At 40.3% G+C, this 24,929-nt stretch overlaps 1 protein-coding gene across 1 annotated transcript in view; it reads right to left on the reverse strand.

The window, feature by feature from the left end:
* The window catches only part of SLC5A1 (solute carrier family 5 member 1), a 555,407-nt gene that overhangs the window by 133,983 nt on the left and 396,495 nt on the right, over positions 1-24,929 (reverse strand). Inside the window, exons 8-9 of the mRNA XM_044068862.1 lie at positions 19,417-19,637; positions 8,899-9,034 (exon numbers count right to left, since the gene is read on the reverse strand). Of these exons, the coding sequence (XP_043924797.1) occupies positions 8,899-9,034; positions 19,417-19,637 (357 nt within the window). The remainder of the gene's footprint in view (positions 1-8,898; positions 9,035-19,416; positions 19,638-24,929) is intronic.

Raw genomic sequence — 24,929 nt, forward strand, 5'->3', positions numbered from 1 at the left:
GTCATCTTCAGTGATGTGTGTGCTGTTTTATTGTTTTTATTGAGGGGCATGCCTGTACATACATTAGCAAGCATAATTAGGAGCTAGTTAGACTATGAATATTTAAAGAATATGTTTTATCTTGGAAGGAGGTGTGGACTGCTTTCTTTCTAATGTAACATGGGCAAAATGTCTAACCCCAAATCCAGTTCCCATTTTTTAGTAACAGACACATGTAAATCAGGTACTACTATATGGCAATAGATATACAAAATAGGTTAGAGTACATAAAATATAGATAATTGGGTCTTTGTTTTTGTCTTTGAGCCATGAGGCCTAGTTCAGTAAGCTTTTACAAATGTTTAACTTTTTAGCATGCCCTTTCTTTTGAATGTTTATGTTTCTCTGGTAGCTGGTCTGTTTTTTCAATCATTAGCTGGTTGCCATTACTTTAATGTTACAGTAAATTAATTAACAACTATCTCCTGCTTTAAAAGCAACCCACCTTTCACTGACTTTATAAGATAATTACAAAACTATCTATAATTTAAATGCCTTTAAACTAGTATATTTCAGATAATGGTTTATAACTTAGACCTCAGTGAACGGGAGATAAATGATACTCTGATTTTGCTGCTTAGAACAATAAACATTTGAGCAAACTGAGCAGCATACCCTTGCCTTAAGAAGCACTTTTTGTACTTTGTAAGGCCATTTCTATTTCAGTTCTAGTCAAGGTTCAAAGCAGTTAAACAATTTAAGGCTATGATAAGGCCTGATATCATCTCTCCTGTACTACAGAATTCAGCTCACCATGACTTATCCATTTTTTCAGTATTCTACTGATCATGCCTTCACCTATGGATGGTACACAGCTTATCATGTGGGCTGCAAAACCCAGGTGTAGCTACTGTGATGTCATGGTCTTGTATACAAACATGGATAGATAATGCTCTGCTACCTTATGAGTAAGATGCACTGTGCACATCTGTTAATCAGTGCAGAGGACTAAAGCTATGATTTGTTAGTGAGCTAATTTCTTTGCCAAGAGTACAGGGTTTGAACCTTTCAGCTTTCATTTGCCTACTGTATGGCACTGAGCAAGTCACTTAATCAGACAGTGCTTTGGGTTCATTGGAAATTTGGGCCATGCTCCTTAATGGTCTCTTGGACTGCATACCTAGTAACTACTTATGAAGGGTGCGCTTCATCTCACACCCATTTTACATGCAGCCGTAGGAATAACTCGGGACAACTACATGACTGTACCACAGCTTGCTATCTGCAGTGCTTGTACACTGCTTAGTTCCAATGAATTGTATATTACAGACTATCTAGCACAGCAGGGGATGTCTGTTATAACTGACTTGTAACTTGTGACTTAAACTTTGTGTTACTGAGCCTCACTGATAATTTAGGTTCCTTTACATAAGGAGTTAAAAATCTCACTAAGGGTCAGACTGAATATGTATATGTAGATAAACACACCCACACATGCATATATATATATATATATATATATATATATATATATATATATATATATATAGTTTCATAGTTTCATAGTATAGTACTAGGCTATCTGCCCTGGGGCATTTGTAAGCCTAGCCATAGTGATGTGGCTTTTGTCACCCCATGAAATGGTACAAAAATGTACAGAATAAATCAAGAATACTGTGCCTCTGTCTAGTAGTGACACAGTGAAGGTCCCCTATATAATAGAATTAGTTTACTGTGCCCCTGTCTAGCAGTGACACAGATGTGACCCCTGGGGTAAACTTACGATCTCCCATCCACTCATCAAGATTTCTCTTGAAGAGAGTCAGTGAGGGGCTCTGCCTAATACGAACTGGGATCCTGTTCCAAAGCATGGGAAGCCTTTGGGTTATGAATCTATCCCTCCAGCATGTCCTATTCATACTTGTGCCAAGGTTTAAGTCTTTAGCTCTCGTGGTCCTGATGGATTTGGATTTTTTGAGGTGGAGCATGTCCATCAGATCCTGGTTGGACATGGCCTTGTACGTCAGGCAGAGATCACCTCTGAGCAGGCGGTATGCTACTGAATAGAGCTGAAGTTTCTTTAGTCTGACAGAATAAGACATATGTTGGAGACCCTTGATCCTTTTGGTGAGGTACTTTTGTGGTCTCTCCAGCTGTTGCAAGTGCCGGGTGAGGTACATACCAAATGGGGCATTGTACTCAATCATGGGTCTGATGAGGGAGGAATATAGGGGTACAATGACATCCTTAGATCTGGATGTGAAACCCTTCATGATGAGGTGTGCAAGGTAGAATGTTTTTCTAACCACTTTGGCAGCGTGGGTGTCAAATGAGAGGTCGCTGTGTACTTGGGTCCCTAGGTCTCTGATTACTTTTTCTGTACTCAGTGGGTTGCTGTCTATGTGATAATTTGTGGGTACTTTGTTTTTTCCAAAAGGGATGACTATACATTTTTTGGCATTTAGTTTAAGGCCGTGACTACGGCACCAGTTGTCCGTTTCAGTGAGGTCTTTTTGTAGGATGTGTGTATCTGCTGGTGTTTCGACTATGGCGCCTAGTTTGCAGTCATCTGCGAACTTTGTCAGCCACAGCCCTTCCATGTTTGCTTTAACATCTGAGAAATAAATGCCGAACAAGAGGGGTCCCAGGACAGATCCCTGTGGGACACCACTTGTGACTGGCTTTGAGTATGACATTGCTCCAGCGATTTTAACTTTATGGGTTCTGTCCTTTAGCCAGTTTGCAACCCATCTAGTGACATAAGGGTTTACTTTTAAGCTGTTCAGCTTATCTATGATGCCCGAGTGTGGTATTGTGTCGAAGGCCTTAGCCAAGTCCAGGTATGCTGTATGGACTGCTTTGCCCTCATCAATGGCTCTAGTGACTGTTTCAAAAAAGTCAACCAGGTTTAAAAGGCAGGATCTGCCCTTTACAAAGCCGAACTGGGTGGGGTCAAGCATCTGTAGGTTCCCTATGTCTCCGTTTATGAGTTCCATAATGATTCTTTCCATAGCTTTGCAGACCAGGCTAGTCAAGCTTATGGGGCAGTAGTTTCCAGGGTCTGTAGAGGCACCCCCCCTTGTGGAGTGGGACCACTGTTGCTGTACGCCAGTGTTCAGGTACATATCCCGAAGTAAGGCTAAGGTTAAATAGCATTTTTATGTGTGGGTTTAGCTCCTCTTGGAGTTCACGTAACACGCACCCCGGGATACCGTCAGGTCCCATTGATGCTGTGTTTTTTGCTTTGTTTAGGGCGGCTCTCACTTGGACATATACTTATAGGCAGTATAGACTTATATATGTACTTATAGCAGTATAAACTTATATATATACTTATAGTCAGTAAAGACTTGTGTGTGTATATATATATATATATATATATATATATATATATATATATATATATATGTATATATATATATGCATATATATATATATATATATATATATGTAAACAGATATATTCTTCTTAACTTTTTACCACAGTAAATTCTCCCCAGGAATGTTCAGTAACTCATTGAATACAAACTCAGTGTTCACAGTGTACATGCATATGACAAAGCCTTCATATAATCTTTAATAACATTACATTTCTTAAACTTTTAAAAATGTATTTTTTTTATAAATAATCATTGCAGTTATCTTCTGTATTATTTCCTTTAATGTGTCAGTGTTATTGTCTACAGTCTCCAAATATATAATTTAGATATTTCTGCTCTAACCTTCTCACAGACTAGCAGATAAGCAAACATTTTCTGTACTCCTTGAATTAGCATATCTTCATAAATGTCTCAGTAGTTTGCAAGAAAATATATTACACAGAGAGGTAATCTTCTTTTTGTGGGGGGGGGAGGTTGTACTTTGCATATTTTAACACTGCAACATAGTTAATCACCAATATACTGACAAAGCAATTAATGTCAAAATACACACACACACACATATATATATATATACATATATATATATATATATATATATATATATATATATATATATATATATATATATATATATATATATATATATATATATATATATATATATATATATATATATATATATATATATATATATATATATATATATATATATATATATATTTATATATATATATATATATATATTATATATAAAATTAAAAATTAGAACTAAAGTATGATTTCCAAGGTCTGAGGTTTAATCCTTGTCTCTGAAAGTGGACTAGGTAGAATTTGTATGTTATTTCTGTGTCAGATTGATATCCATTTGAAATTTTGGGACCTGACACAGAGATGAATAGCTGAAAATCTGGACTCGTGTTTTAAGTCCAGGATGGATGTTTCCTATAATATTCCTTTTTCTCTGTAATATAGCGATCTCAGAGTTGGTATCTATATGTATATGTATATATATATATATATATATATATATATATATATATATATATATATATGGTTTACTATGACAATGTTGAAAAAGCCTCGTTCGACTGGCACATGGACAAAAGGCAGTTTCTCAGGTAGGCAGAATGTCATCCCAAAATTGATTGACTTACACTACAGCGAATGGGTAGTGTAGATCGATCATTTTGGTTCGACATTTTGCAGGGAGGTCACGCTTCAGTGAGGAACAGGGAATTAGCCCATTTCCTTACTGTAGTGCGATCTTGGAGTTGGTATATTTAATGTGCAGGGGATGTAGTAGAAGTAACATACCGTTGACTGTAGAGTTCAATAGTACATTAATGTGCATGTGGGTCTCTTTGAGATAATCAGTTGGAGAACAAAATGAAAGAGTTTTGGTATAATACTTTCTGGATTAGGCAGGCCAGGCTGACTGTGCAGCTTTTACTTATGGAAAGTCATTTTGCTTTAATTAGGGCTGAACAGTGGTGATTGCTTTAGGAGGTGAGGTATAGTGATGAATTCACATATTTTATTCAATAAGATTTGCAAAGCTGAGTGTATTTTTCTTAGAGGTTTGGCAAATAATTGGAAGAGCCATATTCAAACTGTGGCTGGAGAACATCTTTTCTGATTGCTAGTCTACATTCTGGTGGTTGGATATGTGATTTTTTGAGGCCAGACAAGTAAATCTTTTACTTTAGATTTAGTATTGTGATGTGAACTTGAACATTCAGGGATTGTTCCAGGCAGATGCCAAGATATTTGAAGTATGGTGAGGTTTCTAAGGAATCTTTGAAGTTATGACTTCTTGTTCAACTTTGTGGAACTACGGAGAGAATTGAGGCCATATTCCAAAAGACTTGCTGTCAGTGTAAGTGACTTATTTCTTATGGCCTATCCATAAACAGGCTAGTCAGATTTCAAAGCACCGACTGTCAGCCTGCTCTCTGTGTAACTGGTCACGTACAGTGAGATCAAGTCTTCTGGAATTGGGCCCTTTGTCTTTTGCTGAAGATGATGATTTTATTTTTTTCTTCCTCTTCATAGTTGTCCATCAGCTGCCAGCAGTTACTATCCTCATTCACCGGATCTGCCTGATGTGCCTCAGCCTGCTCCAGGCTCAACCTGACCCATATTCTGGGCTGGAATGGAGACTAAAGGCACTGGTGGCATGGGACTCTGCAGCTGGGGAGTGCACCATAATTCCCTACTACCCAGTGTCAGCATTGTGATCCCTGCAATTACTGTCTCTGGGTTGTTCATGAATACTTCTTCACATGTGCAACATCCTCACCAAGAGGTACACCTTATGCAGCATGGAGCTCACCAGGGTCTTGATGCTGCTATTGCAGCACTCCCAGGCACCCCCCCCCAGTGGGTTAGCCAGCATCAGCTGTTCTCTGTCCCTTCCTCCTCAGTCTTGTCCTTTCAGCACCAATGCTACTAGTCAAGCATGAGTCATCACCTGGGGGACAGTCAGGGTTTATCCTTTTGCACCATGCTGCCAGATTACACTTTTTTAGTACTCAGTATGAGGTTACTGTATAAGATCCAACATGATAGTGCATTTACATTTTTTTTCAATATATTTTTTGGTGATGGAACAAGAGAGATGGGATCAGTAGATTAGCATATTGCCTGTTTACACAAGGGTTAAGGTTTGAGATAAGTGAGCTACAAGGGAATTAATGAATAGTATGGGTAAGAGAACAGATCATTGGGGTACTCCTACTACAAGAAGGGCATACAGAGAGAGAAACTGAGTTTCCTGCTTGTACTTTTAAATGCCTATCTGTAAGGAAACTCTGGGAACAATATTTTATCAGAGCAAAGGCTTTTGTGAGACCTATAAAGACTGCACTGCACTGTTAAGTGGCCTTTCTCCATGCTCCTTACATAATTGATTATTGTGTAAAGAGTACCCATGGTGTGTCTACCTGACCAAAATCCATGTTACTGTGGGGAGAGTATGCTGTAATTTTTGATGTAGTCTGTAAGCTGAGCAAAGATAATTTTTTTTCCGTGATATTTTCTGGGATTGGAAGTATAGAGGATGGTGAGATGGGATCGATATTACGAAGCCAAACGATAAAAAGAGCGAACGCTCTTTTACCGTACACTTAAAGTCAAAAGCACTGAATGCTGAACAGATGGAACAGTGATTTTTTTTTTTCCCAGGGAAAAAAATCGCTGGGCCATTTCGGGACTTTGCCATTTCCTCCACTCTGGTGCTATCTCGGAGTTGGTATATTTAAGTAGGGGAGTGTGGGGGGCACAACCCCCCACTTTATTTTGTGTTTGTATTTGTTTTTTTTTTTGCGGAGCAGAGATTTTTTTCCCTGGGAAAAAAAAACACTGTTCCGTGTGTTCGACATTTACTCCTTTCAATTTTTAGTGTTCGATAAAAGAGCGTTCACTCTTTTTATCATTCGATGTCGTGATATAGACCCGGTGTGATGTATTATATCTTTTAGGTTAGGGATTATTGGCAGTGATTTAACAATGGCTGTTTTCCATATGGTGTGAATATTGCTGTTTGTGATGCATAGGTTGTATAGGTGGAGGAATGGAGGTGTAAAGTCTTCTATACAGAGAATGATGAACCAAGGAAGTAAGTTATCAGAACCAAGAGAGGCAGCTGAAAGTATCTGATCACTAGCTTTTACAACATCCTTGGTGGCGATTTTTTTAAAGTAAAACAGTGTAGTAAGGTGGGAAGGGTGAGGGGTAAGGGGGAGTTGGGGTACATTGTTGGAGAATTTGGAGGGTGTAGGGGAGGGAGGAGAATTCTTTTAGGAAATTGTGTGCTAGCAGTGGACTTCATAGCATGGTATGGGTGTTTGATTTTTGTTGTGAGCATTCTATAATTCTATTGATGAGGTTTCCAGAACTGTTTTGGTTTCTTTATGAGTGTGTGTTGTTGATGCTGCAGGAAGTCAGCTTTATGCTTTTGACTGGCATGTTTAGCTAGATCTCTAAACTATATGAATTGCTGGTGTGTGTGTGTGTGTGTGTGTGTGTGTGTGTGTGTGTGTGTGTGTGTGTGTGTGTGTGTGTGTGTGTGTGTGTGTTTGAGGATGCATCTTTTTTCCCGGAGGACCACTTTAGCCCTGATTTTGTACAGAGATGTAAATTATAGGGACAGTCATTTGTTTTGAATTATCTTCAAGGAGTCTGGTAACTTTTTTTGTCTTTTTAGTTGCAGCTCACTGTTGAGTGATATGGCTACAGTCTCTGGGTTGCTTTCTGATGGGATGGATCATCAGTAGGTATCTTTAGGTCACTTAGTAATGATAAAATGTTGTTGTGAAATTTGGGCCTGAAGGTCATTACTTTATGTGGAGTAATTAGTTTGCCTACAGTTAAACAGAATGTAATGGGGCAATGGCCAGTAAACAAGGCTGGAAGCACGCTAATATTGTTGAGTTTGTTTGTGATTTTTATAATAAAAAGGTCAAGGAGGGAGTGGTTATCTGACATTACATTTTTCCAGTTAATTATTTAATCCTCAGACTGAGTCCACTGGCAGAGAGCAATTGACTTATCTCTTGGTTTGAAGTCTTCAGTTAGTACAACTATGCCTTTGGTTGACCTAGCTGACTACAGGCATTATCATAAAAGGTTTTGAATTTGGTAGGGCTTTTGAGAGGGGGTGGTAGGCAGGTTGTTGGTAGGGGGTGATAGACAGGGATGAGTATCAGAGGAGTGGATCTTCTGCTGTGTATTCTACTGCTGGCCATTTGGGGTTGTGGTCTTTGCTGGAGTTGTTTTCACCTAGCAGGTTCACTTGTAGGCTGCTTTTAACTAGAATTAGTGATCCTCCCATCTATTTTGGATCCAGATTGAGGGTTGTGAAGGTAAGATTTGGAAGGTTAGCAGCAGCTAAAGTCAGGGGTGGATATCTTGACCCATTCTGTTACAATGAGCATGTCCAGGTTTGTGGTGTTGCGAAAGCCCGCTGTTTGTTCCAATTTATTGATTATACTTCCAGCACTGAGTAAGGTAATGGATAGGCTTGTGTAGTTTGGCTGGAGATTTAGTGATTGTAATGATGTGGAGGGCAGAGGAGCACTTGGGATGGGTTCAGTGTAGCTACATAGTAGAAGAACAATAGTAGAGTAAGTCTATACTTGAATGGTGAGGCTGACAAGATGACAAATACCTGTTTAAAGCTATATGATCACCTATGTGTAATGCTTACCTGATCAAACCTAGAAAAACTATGAATGCAGATTGATAGTTGTGATGACTGGTTAAGGCAACTGAAACACTCCTTTTTGATTGTAATGACCTAGAAAGTGTACTAATATAACACAGTCACATTGTATCATTGCAAAACACAACAACATATGTAATCTGAACAGTTATATTCAGATCCAGAGTTTTTACCCCCTTTTAATTTTGCCATTATCTGTGTACAGATTTTAATTATGCATGCCTAGAAAACCCTATATTTTATTGCAATGAGTGTCACACTAACTTATGGCCAAGCTGATAATATCTGAAAAATGGTAAATGCTTATATCATTACCTGTGTACAGAATTCGGCTAACCATGCCTGGGAACACCATCAGGAACATGGGGAGGAGCTTGAGGTAGCCACACAAGATGCAGCCTGCCTTTACGTGAGACATGCTTTTGGCAGACAGGCAGCGCTGAACGATAACCTAGTAGAAGAGAAAAATTACATCAGTTGGAAAATCTGTTGTATTGAAATCTCTTATTTCTTTAAACTGTGAAATTTTGCCTTCTCCCAAAATATGTTCTTGTTTTATATGATGGTAACACCCACCTTTTGTAACCACCCCCACCTCAGTGACTGTTCACAAGCTGTGCCTCCTGTAGTCAGGCTTAGATCTGCCCATCTAAATTCTAGCCTCATGACCTGATGGAATTTTATTGTTCTGATATTCTTCTGGTCTCATTGTCATTCTGAAAAAAAAAGCACCACATACCCCTTGCCTAATGAATGCCTGTTCTTACTTGGTCTTACTGTCACTTTACACATAATTTGATTTTGTGCTGTCAGGTGTTTTATTTATATATTAATTTATTATCAGTCTAAGTAATCTAATCTTAGGGGGCCCTTTTTAGTTACACACTAGGTTCTTATAATGAGCAGACGCAGTGATGCTTTCATAGAGTGAACAGCTATATTTTATAGTTATAAAAACAGGCAACATTGTATCAAGCTTATGGGCCAAAATTTGGTGAAGTATGTAGGCTTCTGAGGCATTTGCAAGTTAATTGTTTTCACAGACAAGGTTTTAGCTAATCTGTGAAAGACTGAAGATCAGGTGAGATTCTTATAGAGGACATGTTCTGTATTCGTCCTGAAAACACACCTATAAGTAAAATATTAATAAGCTCACAGAGACTGGAGCTGTTGTGTGGCACTTCTACTTTACAAATGATAAACTTAGATGGTACATGTATAAACCACTATAGACGTATAGAAATGCAGATTTGCCTAAGTATATATATATATATATATATATATATATATATATATATATATATTTTTTTTTTTTGTGTGTGTGTGTGTGTGAGCAGAGGCAATCACTTGATACAGGTTCCTCATGACTTTTCAGATACATGTATCACTTAACTGAGGTTGCTAACATCGTCACTATATTTAATTTCCATTTAGTTATAATGTTCGTAATATAAATAATATCTCATTCTTCCAGAATTCTCTCATACTTTACTGCTACCTTACTCAGCAGTACTTGTCTGCTGACAGAATCACTTTTTTTGTTTATTTTTATAACATTTGTTGCTGTTTTATTTATTTACATACACTTAACCCCCAACTGAATGTAGCATTTAATAGAAAATTCTTTAGGTTCTCAGGACAGCGTTTGAAACAATGACCCTTTGTGGAGATGCGAGCATGTACGTCATTACATGGACCACCTGTGCATATGCATGCTCCTTCACATGTGTCAACAGTGGCTATCATCACTAGCTTGTGCGGTCATGCCAATGTCCTCCTTGCACCACTACCCTGCATCCTGACATGCAAACAACCTTTATGTCTTTAGATCAGAGACCCCAAGGTCAAGAGAAGTCCTGAGCTGTCTGTTGATGACCATTTAGAATTGGTAGTGAGTTGGGTCAGATTGCTAGGTGGGTGGCTGTGAAACCCAAACTTCTAGTAAGGCTATCCTGGGAACACCTTTCTGATGCTATTGTACTAGGTAGAGTATGTTAAATACTTGGGAAATTTGTGAAAGTTAAGTCTGATTGGAGCCTCTTAAAGCTTCAATAATTAGGTGCTGAAAAGGAATTGTGGGCAAAAAGTAGTCAGTGATTGTAATGATGGTAACCCTAGGGTCTGCTGGTCGTCACCAGTGAAGAGGGAATCTGTAAGTTAAGTAAAGAGGGCTTCAAAGCTATTCTAGAAGGGGAGGTACTGAAAAGCCTGAATGATCACAGCCGAGGCAATCAAAGTAAAGGGCTGGGTATAGAACAGTGTTAGCAGAATCATGGAAAACAACTCTCAGACATCTTCAAGGACATTTTGGCATGCCATCTGCTGATTCAGAAGGGGCAAGCAAGACATTGCCCAAGGTGAATCAGGAGGGCATGCCTTCTTTTTCTGAGGCATTTCCTGAAGCAGTGGTAGAACTGGAGCCATTTTTGCAGACTAGGTCATTGTGGTAACTGAACAGGCAGTGGGAGTAGGTGACCTCCAGCTGAAAATACAAAAAATACTGAACAGTGTTTAGGTGTCATAGTTAATGGGCTTGTGCACGGTGACACTGTACATCTGGACTGGCAAGATGTGATAGTGGTGTCTGATTTCAACATGGGGAGGGTGCATTTTAATTATAGAGATCACTTTCCTTGGCCTCCTCAGTAAAGTATATGCCAGGATGCTGGAAAGGAAACTGTATCCTATAGTCAAGTCTCTGATTCAGGATCAGCAACGTGTCTTCCATCTTGTTTGTGGAACGGAGGCTCAGTTCTCTTTCTTTGTACAGATATTTCAAGAGTCATAGGAATTTGCCACAACTGTCTACTGCTATTTTCTGGATTTGGAAAAGGCATACATCTATATTTACATCTATGTCTATATCTATATCTTATCCATACCTATATCATCTACATCTATATAGATCTATATTAATATCTATATGTTTGCCTGTGACTTTGTGACATGGAATATGTTGTAGGAAGTGTTACAACAGTATGAGGTCCCACAGCTGCTCAGGTGAATCATTTGATCCCCGTATTTGAAGAATGACAGTCGTGTACACATTTCTAACATTAATTTAAACATGTTCAAAAACGGAGAAAGATTCCACCAGAGGTATGTCTTATCTTCCCTCCTGTGTCTGAGTTTCATGAATGGAATATCAAAGTGTAGCTAATATCTGTAGAGTATCACAATTAGGGTTATTAGAGTTATATTTCTGTTGTTTGCAGACAATGCTGTTTGTTTATTCTCAAGCAACTGTGACCTCTGACAGGCAATGGGGTGGTTTACTGTAGAGCATGAAGCTACTGTGATAAAAATCAGTTCCTCTTGATCCAAAGTCTTGTCTCCATTTCTCAAAAAAGAAAGGATCACTCCCTGCTAGTGGAGAAAACAGCTGTCAAAGGTGTAGGAAGTTAAGTAGGTTTGGGTTTTGTTCATAAGTGAAGAACTGGAGCAATAGATGGGTATAGTGGTAGCTGTATGGCATGTGAAGAACCACACTGTGGTGGTGAAATGAGAACTGAAGACTGGAACAAAACTCCCAGATCACCGATCAGAATATCTTCCCATCATCACCCTGTGGTCATGTGACTTTTGAGTCATGACAGGATAAGAACACAAAATCAAGCAGCAGAACTAAGGTTCCTTGATAAGATATCCAGGTTTATTCTCTGTAACAGTGAGGCACTCAAAGATCTCAGGCGCAACTATTGAGCCTAGAGGTTGAGAAAAGTCAGTTAAGGTGGTCTGTATCTTATGAAGTTACCCCATGGGTGTTCCCTGTGAAAGGTATATCAGACCCCATGGGTGTTCCCTGTGAAAGGTATATCAGACACAGCTCACTGGAAAGAGGCTGTGGCTCACAGCCAATATCATAGCTAGGGTGGGGTGAAGAGGGTAGCTGCCCTTGGCACAAAATCTTAGGGGATGCAATAGGCGAATCCTGAATGCTCTTTTGTGCACTAATGGTAGTATTGCACTCTATAAGAGGCATAAACCTTAGCAACAGTTTGTTACATTTGTAGCAAGAAAATACCTTTTTTCCTAAACTTAAGCATTGTAGTGCTCCATGTGTGGTATTAACTATAGCAACTGCTTGCTACAAATGCAGCAAGCAGTTTGCTCCAGTTTAGAAGTGAAAAGAGATCGCTGATGGAGACAGATAACTCTGGCCTTCCCATTTCAGTTTGTTACCACCATGATGCCCTGCAGGACAAGCAGCATAAAAGATGGTGGATGGATGGATGAATGGATGGTAGGATGGATGGATGGATGGATGGATGGATGGATGGATGGATGGATGGATGGATGGATGGAAGACTGTAAGGACAGAAGAGGAAAGGAGATGTGAGAGAGAAGTGACAAATAATAATGTGAACAGTAAGTGGGGGAAAGCTTTTCTGCAATTAAGTTAAGCTATACTACAGGATGAAAATGGCATCCTCTATAGGCCCTGTACTATAAATATGAGGGGCAATGAGATTACCATGAATAAGATAAAAGAAACGGTCAAGAAAAATAGATGGTTATGAATGAAGACCTCAGTCTTCCTGATGGAGATTGGAATATTCCATGATCTAACTGAGCAGAAATGAAGATTTAGTGAGCTATTTAGCCTGGATGGTTTCAGCAAAAAGTATCAACTGTATAAGAAAGAAAGGTGGGGTCATTAATAAAGTTCTATGAAGAGAGGGGTGAGATGAAGTATCTACAAGTCAGAGCTTTACTAACTAATAGTAACCACGGAACAGTATGGTTCACAATGACCATGCTGAAAAAGATGGGTGAAATCACACACACACAGTTTGGTTTGGGACTATAGGTGAGGCATTTATGAAAAATATAGAGTCTATAAATAGGGGTTGGGGAAGGTAATGAGCGTGACGGAGTAGAAGAACCATGGAAAACCAAAAGGGGCAGTCTGTGTAGGGATGAAATAGGGGTTAGAAAGGGTAGCTAAGAGGAACAAAAAAAAAACAGAAAGTCATGGGATACAGGTTTTGAAGGAACAAGAAATAACCAAATTGAAAAGAACATGGATAGGCTGGAAATGTGTCAGCAAAGCAAAAGAAAATGTGACAAAATATTAGCAGCAGACAGTAAACCAGAGAATATACTCTTCAGATTTTCTTGGGGATAGGAAGAAGTTAGAAAGAGAGATTAGAGAACTAATGGGGGGGGGGGGGTAATGAACATGTGAACACTTACAAATGAATATTTTACATTGATTTTCAATAAAGAAGAAAAGAGGAAAGATTCCAGTCTGCAACTGTAAAACGGCAACAGAAGGAGAATGGATAGAGGAGAAAATAATGGTAGAGAAGGTTTATAAGGTAGTGAGGGGTCTAAAATGGCATACAGTACAGTACAGTACCAGATGGAATCCCACCAAGCACTCTAAAAGGAGCTTCTGCGATTTGGGAAAAACCTTTAAGAGTGCTCTTCAATAGATGTCTTGGCAAACAGATGGCTCTGGGGGACTAGATAGTCCATAAGGTGGGTCAATATTAAATCAGCGCATGCTTAAAAAAGCGAACGCTGATTTATCAACCCTCTTTAAGCGAAAGCTTAAAATCCCAAACACTCAGAACAGCAATTTTATATTTCCCAGGGAAAAAAATCGCTGTGCCAGAAAAACAAACAAACTTCAAAACAGTAAATAAAGTGGGGGGCTGTGCCCCCCCCCCTACTTAAATATACCAACTCAGAGATCGCACCACAGTGGAGGACATGGCAAAGTCCCAAAAATGGCCCAGTGATTTGTTTCCCTGGGAAAAAAATTGCTGTTCTGAGTGTTCGGGATTTTCAGCTTTAGGTTAAAGAGGGTCGCTAAATCAGCATTCACTTTTTTAAGCATTCGCTGATTTAACATAGACTCCATAAGGCTACAGGAATGAATAGGCCAAGAAACAACAGGCCATTAAGCCTGATTTTAATTGTCAACAAAATGATGAACACAACAGTGAAGTCAGTGTTTTTTTTTTTTCATTTCCTGAAACAGAATAGGTCTCGAAATGACATAGCATGGATCAATAAGTAGATCCTCTTTGACAAATGCAAACCGTTTCTGTGACTGGATCACCTCGGAGGTAGACAGGGGTTACCCCGTGGATGTGATTTATTTGACTTTCCCCAAAGCTGCTGATTCAGTGGTATACTGCAGAGTTTCTTGCAAAGATGAGACCAAAGTGGCAGCAAAACGTGTGGCTGGGAAAAGTCATTACTAGATAGCAAGGAACAGAAGGTAATAGTAATTGTAATAAGAAGCTTTCAGAGAATGACAAAGTGAGTGACAAGAGTCACTGCAGATGGGTTAGTCTGAACTCTATCCTTTTTCATTGTATCTGTCGTAGACTTTATGTAGGACATGGAAAACTGGATCAGTGTTCCTGTACATCACACCATGGTTGGGATGTGGTGCCAGATAAGGGGACAGGCATAAAGGGAGAGACAGTAAGAGACAGGAAACATAAGCTAAATATGACTACTTTCACTGCAACCTTTCCTGGCAGCAAAAGGGTAGAATACACAACTGGGGTCACACTTCAAAACCCCCAAACAGGAAAGAACAGGGAGTTATAAATAAAGAAAATCTAAATTTTTAGATACAGAGTAATGTCCTAGGAGTATATTTAGTGGTCATTCTGCAAACTGCAGTGTAATAATGCTCCTTTATCAAGTAACTCATCCTGAAAATTGTTTACAGTTCTATAGACCTTACAAAAAAAAGGAAACAGCAGCACTGGAAAGGGTAGAGAGGATGGCACAGAGAACACAGGTTACTCTGCATATGAGACAGCTCCTACGGCATCTATGATGGCACAGAGAACACAGGTTACTCTGCATATGAGACAGCTCCTACGGCATCTATGATGGCACAGAGAACACAGGTTACTCTGCATATGAGACAGCTCCTACGGCATCTATGATGGCACAGAGAACACAGGTTACTCTGCATATGAGACAGCTCCTACGGCATCTATGATGGCACAGAGAGCACAGGTTACTCTGCATATGAGACAGCTCCTACGGCATCTATGATGGCACAGAAAGCACAGGTTACTCTGCATATGAGACAGCTCCTACGGCATCTATGATGGCACAGAGAACACAGGTTACTCTGCATATGAGACAGCTCCTACGGCATCTATGATGGCACAGAGAACACAGGTTACTCTGCATATGAGACAGCTCCTACGGCATCTATGATGGCACAGAGAACACAGGTTACTCTGCATATGAGACAGCTCCTACGGCATCTATGATGGCACAGAGAACACAGGTTACTCTGCATATGAGACAGCTCCTACGGCATCTATGATGGCACAGAGAACACAGGTTACTCTGCATATGAGACAGCTCCTATGGCATCTATGATGGCACAGAGAACACAGGTTACTCTGCATATGAGACAGCTCCTACGGCATCTATGATGGCACAGAGAACACAGGTTACTCTGCATATGAGACAGCTCCTACGGCATCTATGATGGCACAGAGAACACAGGTTACTCTGCATATGAGACAGCTCCTACGGCATCTATGATGGCACAGAGAACACAGGTTACTCTGCATATGAGACAGCTCCTATGGCATCTATGATGGCACAGAGAACACAGGTTACTCTGCATATGAGACAGCTCCTACGGCATCTATGATGGCACAGAGAACACAGGTTACTCTACTTATGAGACAGCTCCTACGGCATCTATGATGGCACAGAGAACACAGGTTACTGTGCATATGAGACAGCTCCTACGGCATCTATGATGGCACAGAGAACACAGGTTACTCGGCATATGAGACAGCTCCTACGGCATCTATGATGGCACAGAGAACACAGATTACTTTGCATATGAGGCAGCTCTTATGGCATATATGATGGCACAGCGAATATAGGTTACTATGCATATGAAACAGCTGTTACGGCATCTATGATGGGACAGAGAACACAGATTACTCTGCATATGAGACAGCTCGTATGGCATCTATGATGGGACAGAGAACACAGGTTACTCTGCATATGAGACAGCTCTTATGGCATCTATGATGGCAAAGTGAACACAGGTTACTCTGCATATGAGACAGCTCCTACGGCATCTATGATGGGACAGAGAACACAGGTTACTCTGCACATAAGACAGCTCTTACAGCATCTATGATGGCACAGAAAACACAGGTTACTCTGCGTATGAGACAGCTCTTACAGCATCTATGATGGCACAGAGAATACAGCTTACTCTGCATATGAGATAGCTCTTACGGCATCTATGATGGCACAGAGAACACAGATAACTCTGCATATGAGACAGCTCTTATGGCATCTGTGATGGCACAGAAAACACAGGTTACTCTGCATATGAGACAGCTCCTATGGCATCTATGATGGGACAGAGAACACAGGTTACTCTGCACATAAGACAGCTCTAACGGCATATATGATGGCACAGAGAACATAGGTAACTCTGCATATGAGATAGCTCTTATGACATCTATGATGGCACAGAAAACACAGGTTACTCTGCATATGAGACAGCTCCTACAACATCTATGATGGGACAGAGAACACATGTTACTCTGCACATAAGACAGCTCTAACGGCATCTATGATGGCACAGAGAACACAGGTTACTCTACATATGAGACAGCTCTTTCTCATAGTCAGTTACTGGTACAGGTGGAAACTAAGCCTTTTGACACCTTTAAGCAGCATGTGACTCCTGGAGAAACATGATTGAAGGGATGGGGGCTGCCTTAGGCTAGCTGCATCCCCTTGGCACACTAGATAACCTTATGGATATTGGCTGCTTCTTTATGATATTTTACATAACATAATGTCTACTGAATTCTGGATCTATTATGTGTGCTAAAAGTCCTCACATTACACTTGTCCAGTCACAGCAGGTGCTAAATGTCCTCACATTACACTTGTCCAGTCACAGCAGGTGCTAAACATCCTCACATTACACATGTCCAGTCACAGCAGATGCTAAAAGTCCTCACATTACACTTTTCCAGTCACAGCAGTGTGCTAAAAGTCCTTACATTACACGTGTTCAGTCACAGCAGGTGCTAAACGTCCTCACATTACACGTGTCCAGTCACAGCAGTGTGCTAAAAGTCCTCACATTACACATGTCCAGTCAAAGCAGTGTGCTAAAGGTCCTCACATTACATGTGTCCAGTCACAGCAGTGTGCTAAAAGTCCTCACATTACACTTGTCCAGTCACAGTGGGTGCTAAACGTCCTCACATTACACGTACCCAGTCACAGCAGGTGCTAAATGTCCTCACATTACACATGTCCAGTCACAGCAGGTGCTAAACGTCCTCACATTACACATGTCCAGTCACAGCAGGTGCTAAACGTCCTTACATTACACATGTCCAGTCACAGCAGGTGCTAAATGTCCTCACATTACACATGTCCAGTCACAGCAGGTGCTAAATGTCCTCACATTACATGTGTCCAGTCACAGCCATCTGTAAATTACAGCTCATGTGCACCATTTGTTTATTTATTTATTTACTGCAATTTGATGACCAGATAATGGAGCTGGTCTGTTGACTTTTTTCAGACATAATCCACAATCTACTTAATTTATGAGCACCTGTATCAAAAAAAATAAATTTCCAAGGTCCACTGACCTTGAACAAACCAGAACTCATAAAGCATTGTGTAACTAAATCTCACTCTACAAAGAAGCAAGTAACAAAACTCTTAGCAAATGTTAACTCAAGCCAACATGCTAAAGCAAATATGTATCAAGCTTGAGGGATTAATTATGTGCATGTAAGCCCTGGCCTTCTCCTTCTCCATGCTCAGATGCTGTTTTGTGATGAATCATCATCTGTAAGTGTTGTTTTTGAAGACCACTACTGGAAACAGGTGTAAGAAGATTAAGGTTATGAGCTGTTAATGATCTACTTTGTGTGGTACAGGGTTTGATTCCCTCAGCCTTCTTTCGCCTAATGTGTGACCTTGACCGAGTCAGTTAACCAGACAGTGCTTTGAGGCAACTGGAAATTTGGGCTACATTCACTAATAGTCTCCTGTACCACATACCTAATAGCTACCTACAAGTTAAGGTCTGCAGCTGGACACAATAATCAAATGGCAGATCTATGCCTGGCATACAGGACATTGTCAGACCCCACTCTGATGGACCTCCTGCCTATGCACAAAACAAACAGTACCAGAATTACCCATTCTAAAGACTTAAACCTTGCCTGTGATATAAACAGGACCTGCTGAAGAAATAGATATGTATACCAGAGACTACCCCATCTATGGAACAGGCTCCCCATCCATGTGAAGCAGATTTCCTCCCTAAACCAATTCAAGTGCAACTTGGACAATTGGATGGGAAACCGGAAATTCATCCCTGGTTTGGCACCTATGTCTCTAATGGACACAGGTAACCTGTAAATGGTTCATCTCCCAGACCCATTCTTACACTTCTCAAGGGTACTAAAACTTGTCAGAGAATTGGGATGCATAGCTAGTCTTAAAAAGGCCCTTGTGGTCATTAGCCTAGTAAACACCTATAAACCTATGAACCTATGAATGGATCTAAGCTAAGAAAGTGACACTGAATGCATCTGAAACCCTTTCGCACTGCCATGAGAAAATGTACCATAATCCACAGATGCACTCAAGTGGCTTCTGTTTACATAGTTTTACTGCAGGGTTTGAACACTGAGATAAAATGAATGAATGAATGAATGAATATACTATTGCTGTTAAAGATAGTTTCTATGGCTGGCTGCTCTTTTTGTCTGATTAGAGTTAACCATCTCTACAAATCATACATTGTCATAATAATCAGACAAGGGTGTATGTTACCTGGTCTGTGCACCAGTACCATGTGGCAAGAACAGTCAACCCAAAGATGAGCCCTGGCCATGGTAGGTCACCAGTTATTGGATCTCGAAAGATGTGGAAAGCATCTTGGCGTGGGGTGTAACATGCCTCTTTTGCTGTGAAGTTCCCAAACGATATTATTGAAGGAATAGCATTCATATACTTCTCCTTAAAATTCTCATATCCACCAACTTCATTAAATGCTGAAAAACATTTACAAAAAGCAACAACAGTTTTAGTTTCATTTATTCATAAGAGTATCTTTCCTTAGATTCTCATTGATTATTATTCCACTGTGCCCATTTTATTTAGCCATTGCACATAACTACTGTAAAATCCTGGCCTTTGTTACATTTCTTGTTGAACATTTATTTATTTTATTGGCATTTGATTATCAGGAAAGTCTAAATAGGAAGGTGCCCATTTTCAGAGGAGGCCTGAGGAGAAAAGCACCAAAGTATTACAAAAACATATGGAGAACAATAATTTTACAAAAATAAACCCAAAACATCTACAATTTAAATAATTATATCAAATTAGATGTGATGTGACAACATTGTTTAAAAATAGAAACAACTTATATGGCAATGATTTAACTATTAGAGGCATTTTAGCTAATTTTTAGATGTTAAAGGTATGTTAGTATAATACACACAGGAATTGCCTTTCCATATTGGTTTTCAGATGGCTGTTTTTCTTGCTTGACTTAATCTATGATCTATTTCTTCAGCTAGTATATAACTGACCTCATTTTGGAGCATGTTAGGTGGACAACTCTGTTGCCAGCCCTCATATGTAATTTGCACACCACTGGCAAATGTGCAGAGACATTTTAAATGCTAAATAATTTGGTACTTTTGGTATCTCTTGTGTATCAATAGTCAGGAAACAGTGCATTTTACTCATCAACCCTTTGACAAGATAACTGGCAGAGAGGTCATGGGACTGCAGAACAGTTAACATACTTACAGAGTGGTGGGTAGTGTTTTGTTAGCATGTCTGGGTTGTGAGAAGACAATATCCATATTCAGATGAAAAGAACTTCACCCAGATGTTTCTGTCTAAAAATTAGTAATTTTTATTGACGTACACAGTAGGTGTAAAGGTACTTGTGGCACAATTTAAAGATACCACCTGGATTTGGCTAACAATTCAAATGTTGAGAAGTTAACTTCAGTGTTTGCTTAGTTTTCAGACTTTTTTCACACCATTTTGTGTTTAATGTTAAGATTTTAAGATCTGGCCTTGGATGTACGATATGGCATTAAATGTAGACGTAGTAAAAGGATTCATGTCAGCTGACGCATATGTGGTCAAGCTTTTTTTATGCTACTTATGTCCCAACAACTGCTGAACACCTGGCTTGCCACAACAATTGTGTTCTATTTTCTCTATCTAGACAAGAGTTGCTCACAGTACAGCTGCCATCCAGGTATCCATGCAGGGTTTATACTTTTATGGCTTAACTCTAGCTCCCCATAGCTGCTATGTGTACCTACTGAAGTGAAGGCCGCTACTTCCTATGTATTCTCTCACTGGTTGTGCATGTTTTATATTGAAAGTTTTTTTTTGCTAAATCCTATGTCGTTGTATCACAATTATTATCGTATGTGACTTATATTCTTTGTATTAATGTATGACATTGTATAATTTTTGTATGGAGCTTTTCTCACCAGACCTCCACTGAAAAGTTTTTTTTTTCCCAGTCAAAAAATTTAAAATCAATCAGTCAATAAATGAACGTGCTTGATGAGGGGTACTGCACAAAACGCAGCCTGGCGTATCCATGGATCTCTTACTACATGCTGTGGGTCCATCCCTGAGCAGGTGCCAGTCCTGCAGTGTGCCAAACCACCCACATCCCTCCAGGATGGGTAAGCAGTCATTGGCCACCTACAGCAAGCCTTCCCTGCCAGGATTTTCTTGTGTCCAGGGCACTGCTCAAACCCAGGGCATCTAAAATGCAGTCAGGATTTGCCTTTTATGCCATCTCAGCCAGTTGTTTAATACACTTCTGTGGGAGATCCACAGGGTTCTCCCATTGTAGGGGCTCCTTTATACTATATAGTAAGATTCCTTTGTTTTGTGTGGTCCTCTTTATATTATAGAAGGATCCCTTATTTTAGGGATCCTTATATTACATGAATGGATTGCCTTTGTTGCTTAGGATGCATTTGTATACATAATCATCACCATCATCATCCCCGTCCTTATCATTAACCCCTTTTTACATTTTGTGCCACATGAGGTTGGGACATCGCTCCAACTGTCACTGTATCTCTAGCTTTTGAATGCCACTCTCCTGCCTTCTTCGATACTCATGTCTGGCTGTCGCAGGTCATCTCTCAGCCAATCCATCTAGCTGAATGTCATTGTTTCCTCTTGCTTATTCCTGTCTGTCTCAAATCTTCTACACCAGATTGTCTTCTGCTTTTCTGCACATGTGCCTGAAACACAGTAATCTGTTCTCTTTGATTTTCTCTGCAATTGGAGCTACTTGGGTTTCTTCTCTGATGTTCATAGGTTCATAGGTAGGTACTAAGCTATTGGCCCAAGGGCCTAAGTAAACCTAGCCAACAAGGTTCCCTGGCTTCATCTGTCTCACAGTGTTCATTTTCCTTAATGCTGTTCTTACTTCTATGGTGGGCTCCTCCTCTTCTCTCACACTAGGCTGTGTCTGGGGCAGTACAGCTTCTATAAGGTTTTCTTCATTCAGAAGCTGCTGGAAGTACTACTTCCATCTACCTTTGATATCCTAGGGACTGGAAGGCAGGTTGTTACTAGCATCCTTTAGGAAAGGTGTCTGGCTATCTTTATCTTTCTGTCTTTCCCTTGCAACCTGATAGAGTTTGCTTGTGACATCTATTGAGCCACTTTCCATAAGTTAGTAGAGTGCCTCCAATGCCTTGTTCTTTGCAATTGTATGTGCAGTCTTATCTTCTTTATTAGCCAAGCAGTATTCCTACTTAGCCTGGACTGTCTTTTTTATCTCCTACTTTTTCCTGCGTCCTTCTTTCTTTTGATGACTTCCTGGACTTCTGCACTCCACTACCAGCTTTCCTTATGTACTTTATTTCCATACCTGAATTGGCCATATATCTGTTCCATAGTCCTCACACATGCTGTTTTGAGGTGCTGGCATTTCTGTACAACTCAACCTATTTCCTCCTCTTCTTGAGGTGCTACAGCCCAGAGTAATTCCTTGAACTGTTGTGCTTTCTCTCCAATTTACTTCCAGGTCTTCAGCCTAGTCTCCATAGGCCTCAGAGCTTCTCTGACCACTGCTTACAGTTGATTGTGGTTGTGGCAACCAGTGGTTTATGCTGTGGGCCAACTGTTTCACTGGGGGTTACTTTGCAATCACTGATTCTACCCCAGTGTCCTTTCCTTACTAGGAGGAAGTTTACTGGAGTTGCATGTTGGCCACTCTTGTATGTGACCTTCTGACTGTATCTCTGTCTGAACCATGCTTTGACTACTGTCAAGCCATTTGCCAGACGAAAGTTTAGATGGCCTCTCTTTCTTTATTCCTGTTGCCTCACCCATGTGGACCAAGGCAGTCCTCATGTTCTGTTCTGTCTGCCTCTGTATGTGGATTCAGATCCCCCATTATTAAAACCAGCTTATGTTGTCCTCCTTTATCAATAGGTCCTGCCACTGCTGCCTGAATGCATTTTTTCCTCACTAGGCTTAAAAAGGCTAGGCTTAAAAAGGCCCTTGTGGTCATTAGCCTAGTAAACACTATGAACCTATGACCCTATGAACTATCACAACCATGCTGTGCAGCATAAGCTGAGATTATGAATACTGCACTATCCTTACATTTTGCCATGAGTTTGTCAGTAATTCTGATGACATCCCTCACTGTCTTCTGAAGCCCCTCGCTTGCACAATTTCTACACCATTTCTAGTCTGTCCTCCTCCTAAGAAGTAGATGCTGTATCTCAAGCCAAGTTCCTTTGCTGCACTGCCCTTCCATCTCATTTGCTGGATACAGAGGATGTCCAGACTTCTATTTACCATCATGCCATCCACTTCCAAGTGACCCTATACTGATTATTGCAATCCTTAGTTCATGTTTGGCAGGTTGATTGGTTTTATATCCAGCTTTTGCTCAACAGAGCTTTCTCAGATAACCCAATGGTTAGCACACACTGGCCAGTAGGGGCATACAGACCTCTACCACCATTAGGATGTGTCCCTGGTATAGGCCAGGTTATCATCAGAAAATATGCATGCCCATTTTGGTGACATAAGTCAACATTAGTCAATATTACCCAATTACCTAGATCCAGTTTTTACATTGCTGAGCAGCAAGCCCTGAAATGCTGTGCAGTGTGTGATCTATTCTCCTATCTAGAGGATACCACACACCACAGTTGATGCCCATAGCTGTTGGTCTATACAACTATTTCCTAGATAGCCACCATCTGGAGTCTGTGCTATTGCCCACAGCTCCATTATTGGGTACATTTGATGTGGAAACACCCAGTATAGTTTTGGAGGTTGGAGGAGCCCCACAGAGCCACAGAGAAAGAATATGCACAGGCTTTGGCTGGAGGTCAGGATTTAACCTTGTACCTTGTGCATGGGAGCAAAGACCTTAAGACACATTATGGCAACTGCGTCTGTGCTTGTGTATTGAAGACCCTCACACATGTAAATCTAAGGGTAAAGAGACGCTCTTTCCTGAAATTTATTAATTCATGAAAATCCACAGAAGTGGAATCTAGAGATGCAGAGAACATCCTCACAAATAGATATTTGAAGATGGAGGATCTGGTGATTGATACAATATCCTCAAGAACTGAGTCTGAGCATAGAATGTTCAACTAGCATTTGGGAATATGGAGGAAGCAATGGCATCTGTGAAGGGAGGGAGAAAGGGAGGGAAGCTCTCACAGATTGATATCTGCAAATAAAAACAAGATGGTCCATCACTGTCCTGTCCCTGATGCCATCAAGGTTTGATCCTATACTGGCCTACTTATCCTTCCCTTGTAATTATCGAAGGATACTGTGACAGAAAATTGAGAACCAAAGATTATGGTCATCAACTGCAAGGAATGGGGTGCTTTTCTGCATGCTTCCTAACCCCCTTTGCCCCAGTACTGACACAGTAGTGCACATATAGGTTCATAGGTAAGTACTAGGCTATCTGCCCATGGGCATTTATAAGCCTAGCCACAGAGTGATGGCTTTCGCCTCCCCATTAGATTAGTAACCTGGGCCTCTGTCAACAGGGCTCCTGAAGTGATCCCACGGTAGAACTTACGATTACCCATCCACTCATCAAGATTTCTCTTGAAGAGGGTCAGAGAGGAGCTCTGTCGAATATGGATTGGGATTCCATTCCAGAGTGAGGGGAGTCGCTGGGACAGGAATCTATCCCTTCAGCATGTCCTGTTTATTGTTGTACATAGGTTCAAGTCGCTAGAACGAGTGGTTCTGAGGGATCTTGTTTTTTTTTTGAGGTGAAGCATGTCCATTAGTTC

Source organism: Protopterus annectens, chromosome 4.part0 (assembly GCF_019279795.1).
Source record: "Protopterus annectens isolate FY-2018-M chromosome 4.part0, PAN1.0, whole genome shotgun sequence".
Taxonomy (NCBI): Eukaryota; Metazoa; Chordata; order Ceratodontiformes; family Protopteridae; genus Protopterus; species Protopterus annectens.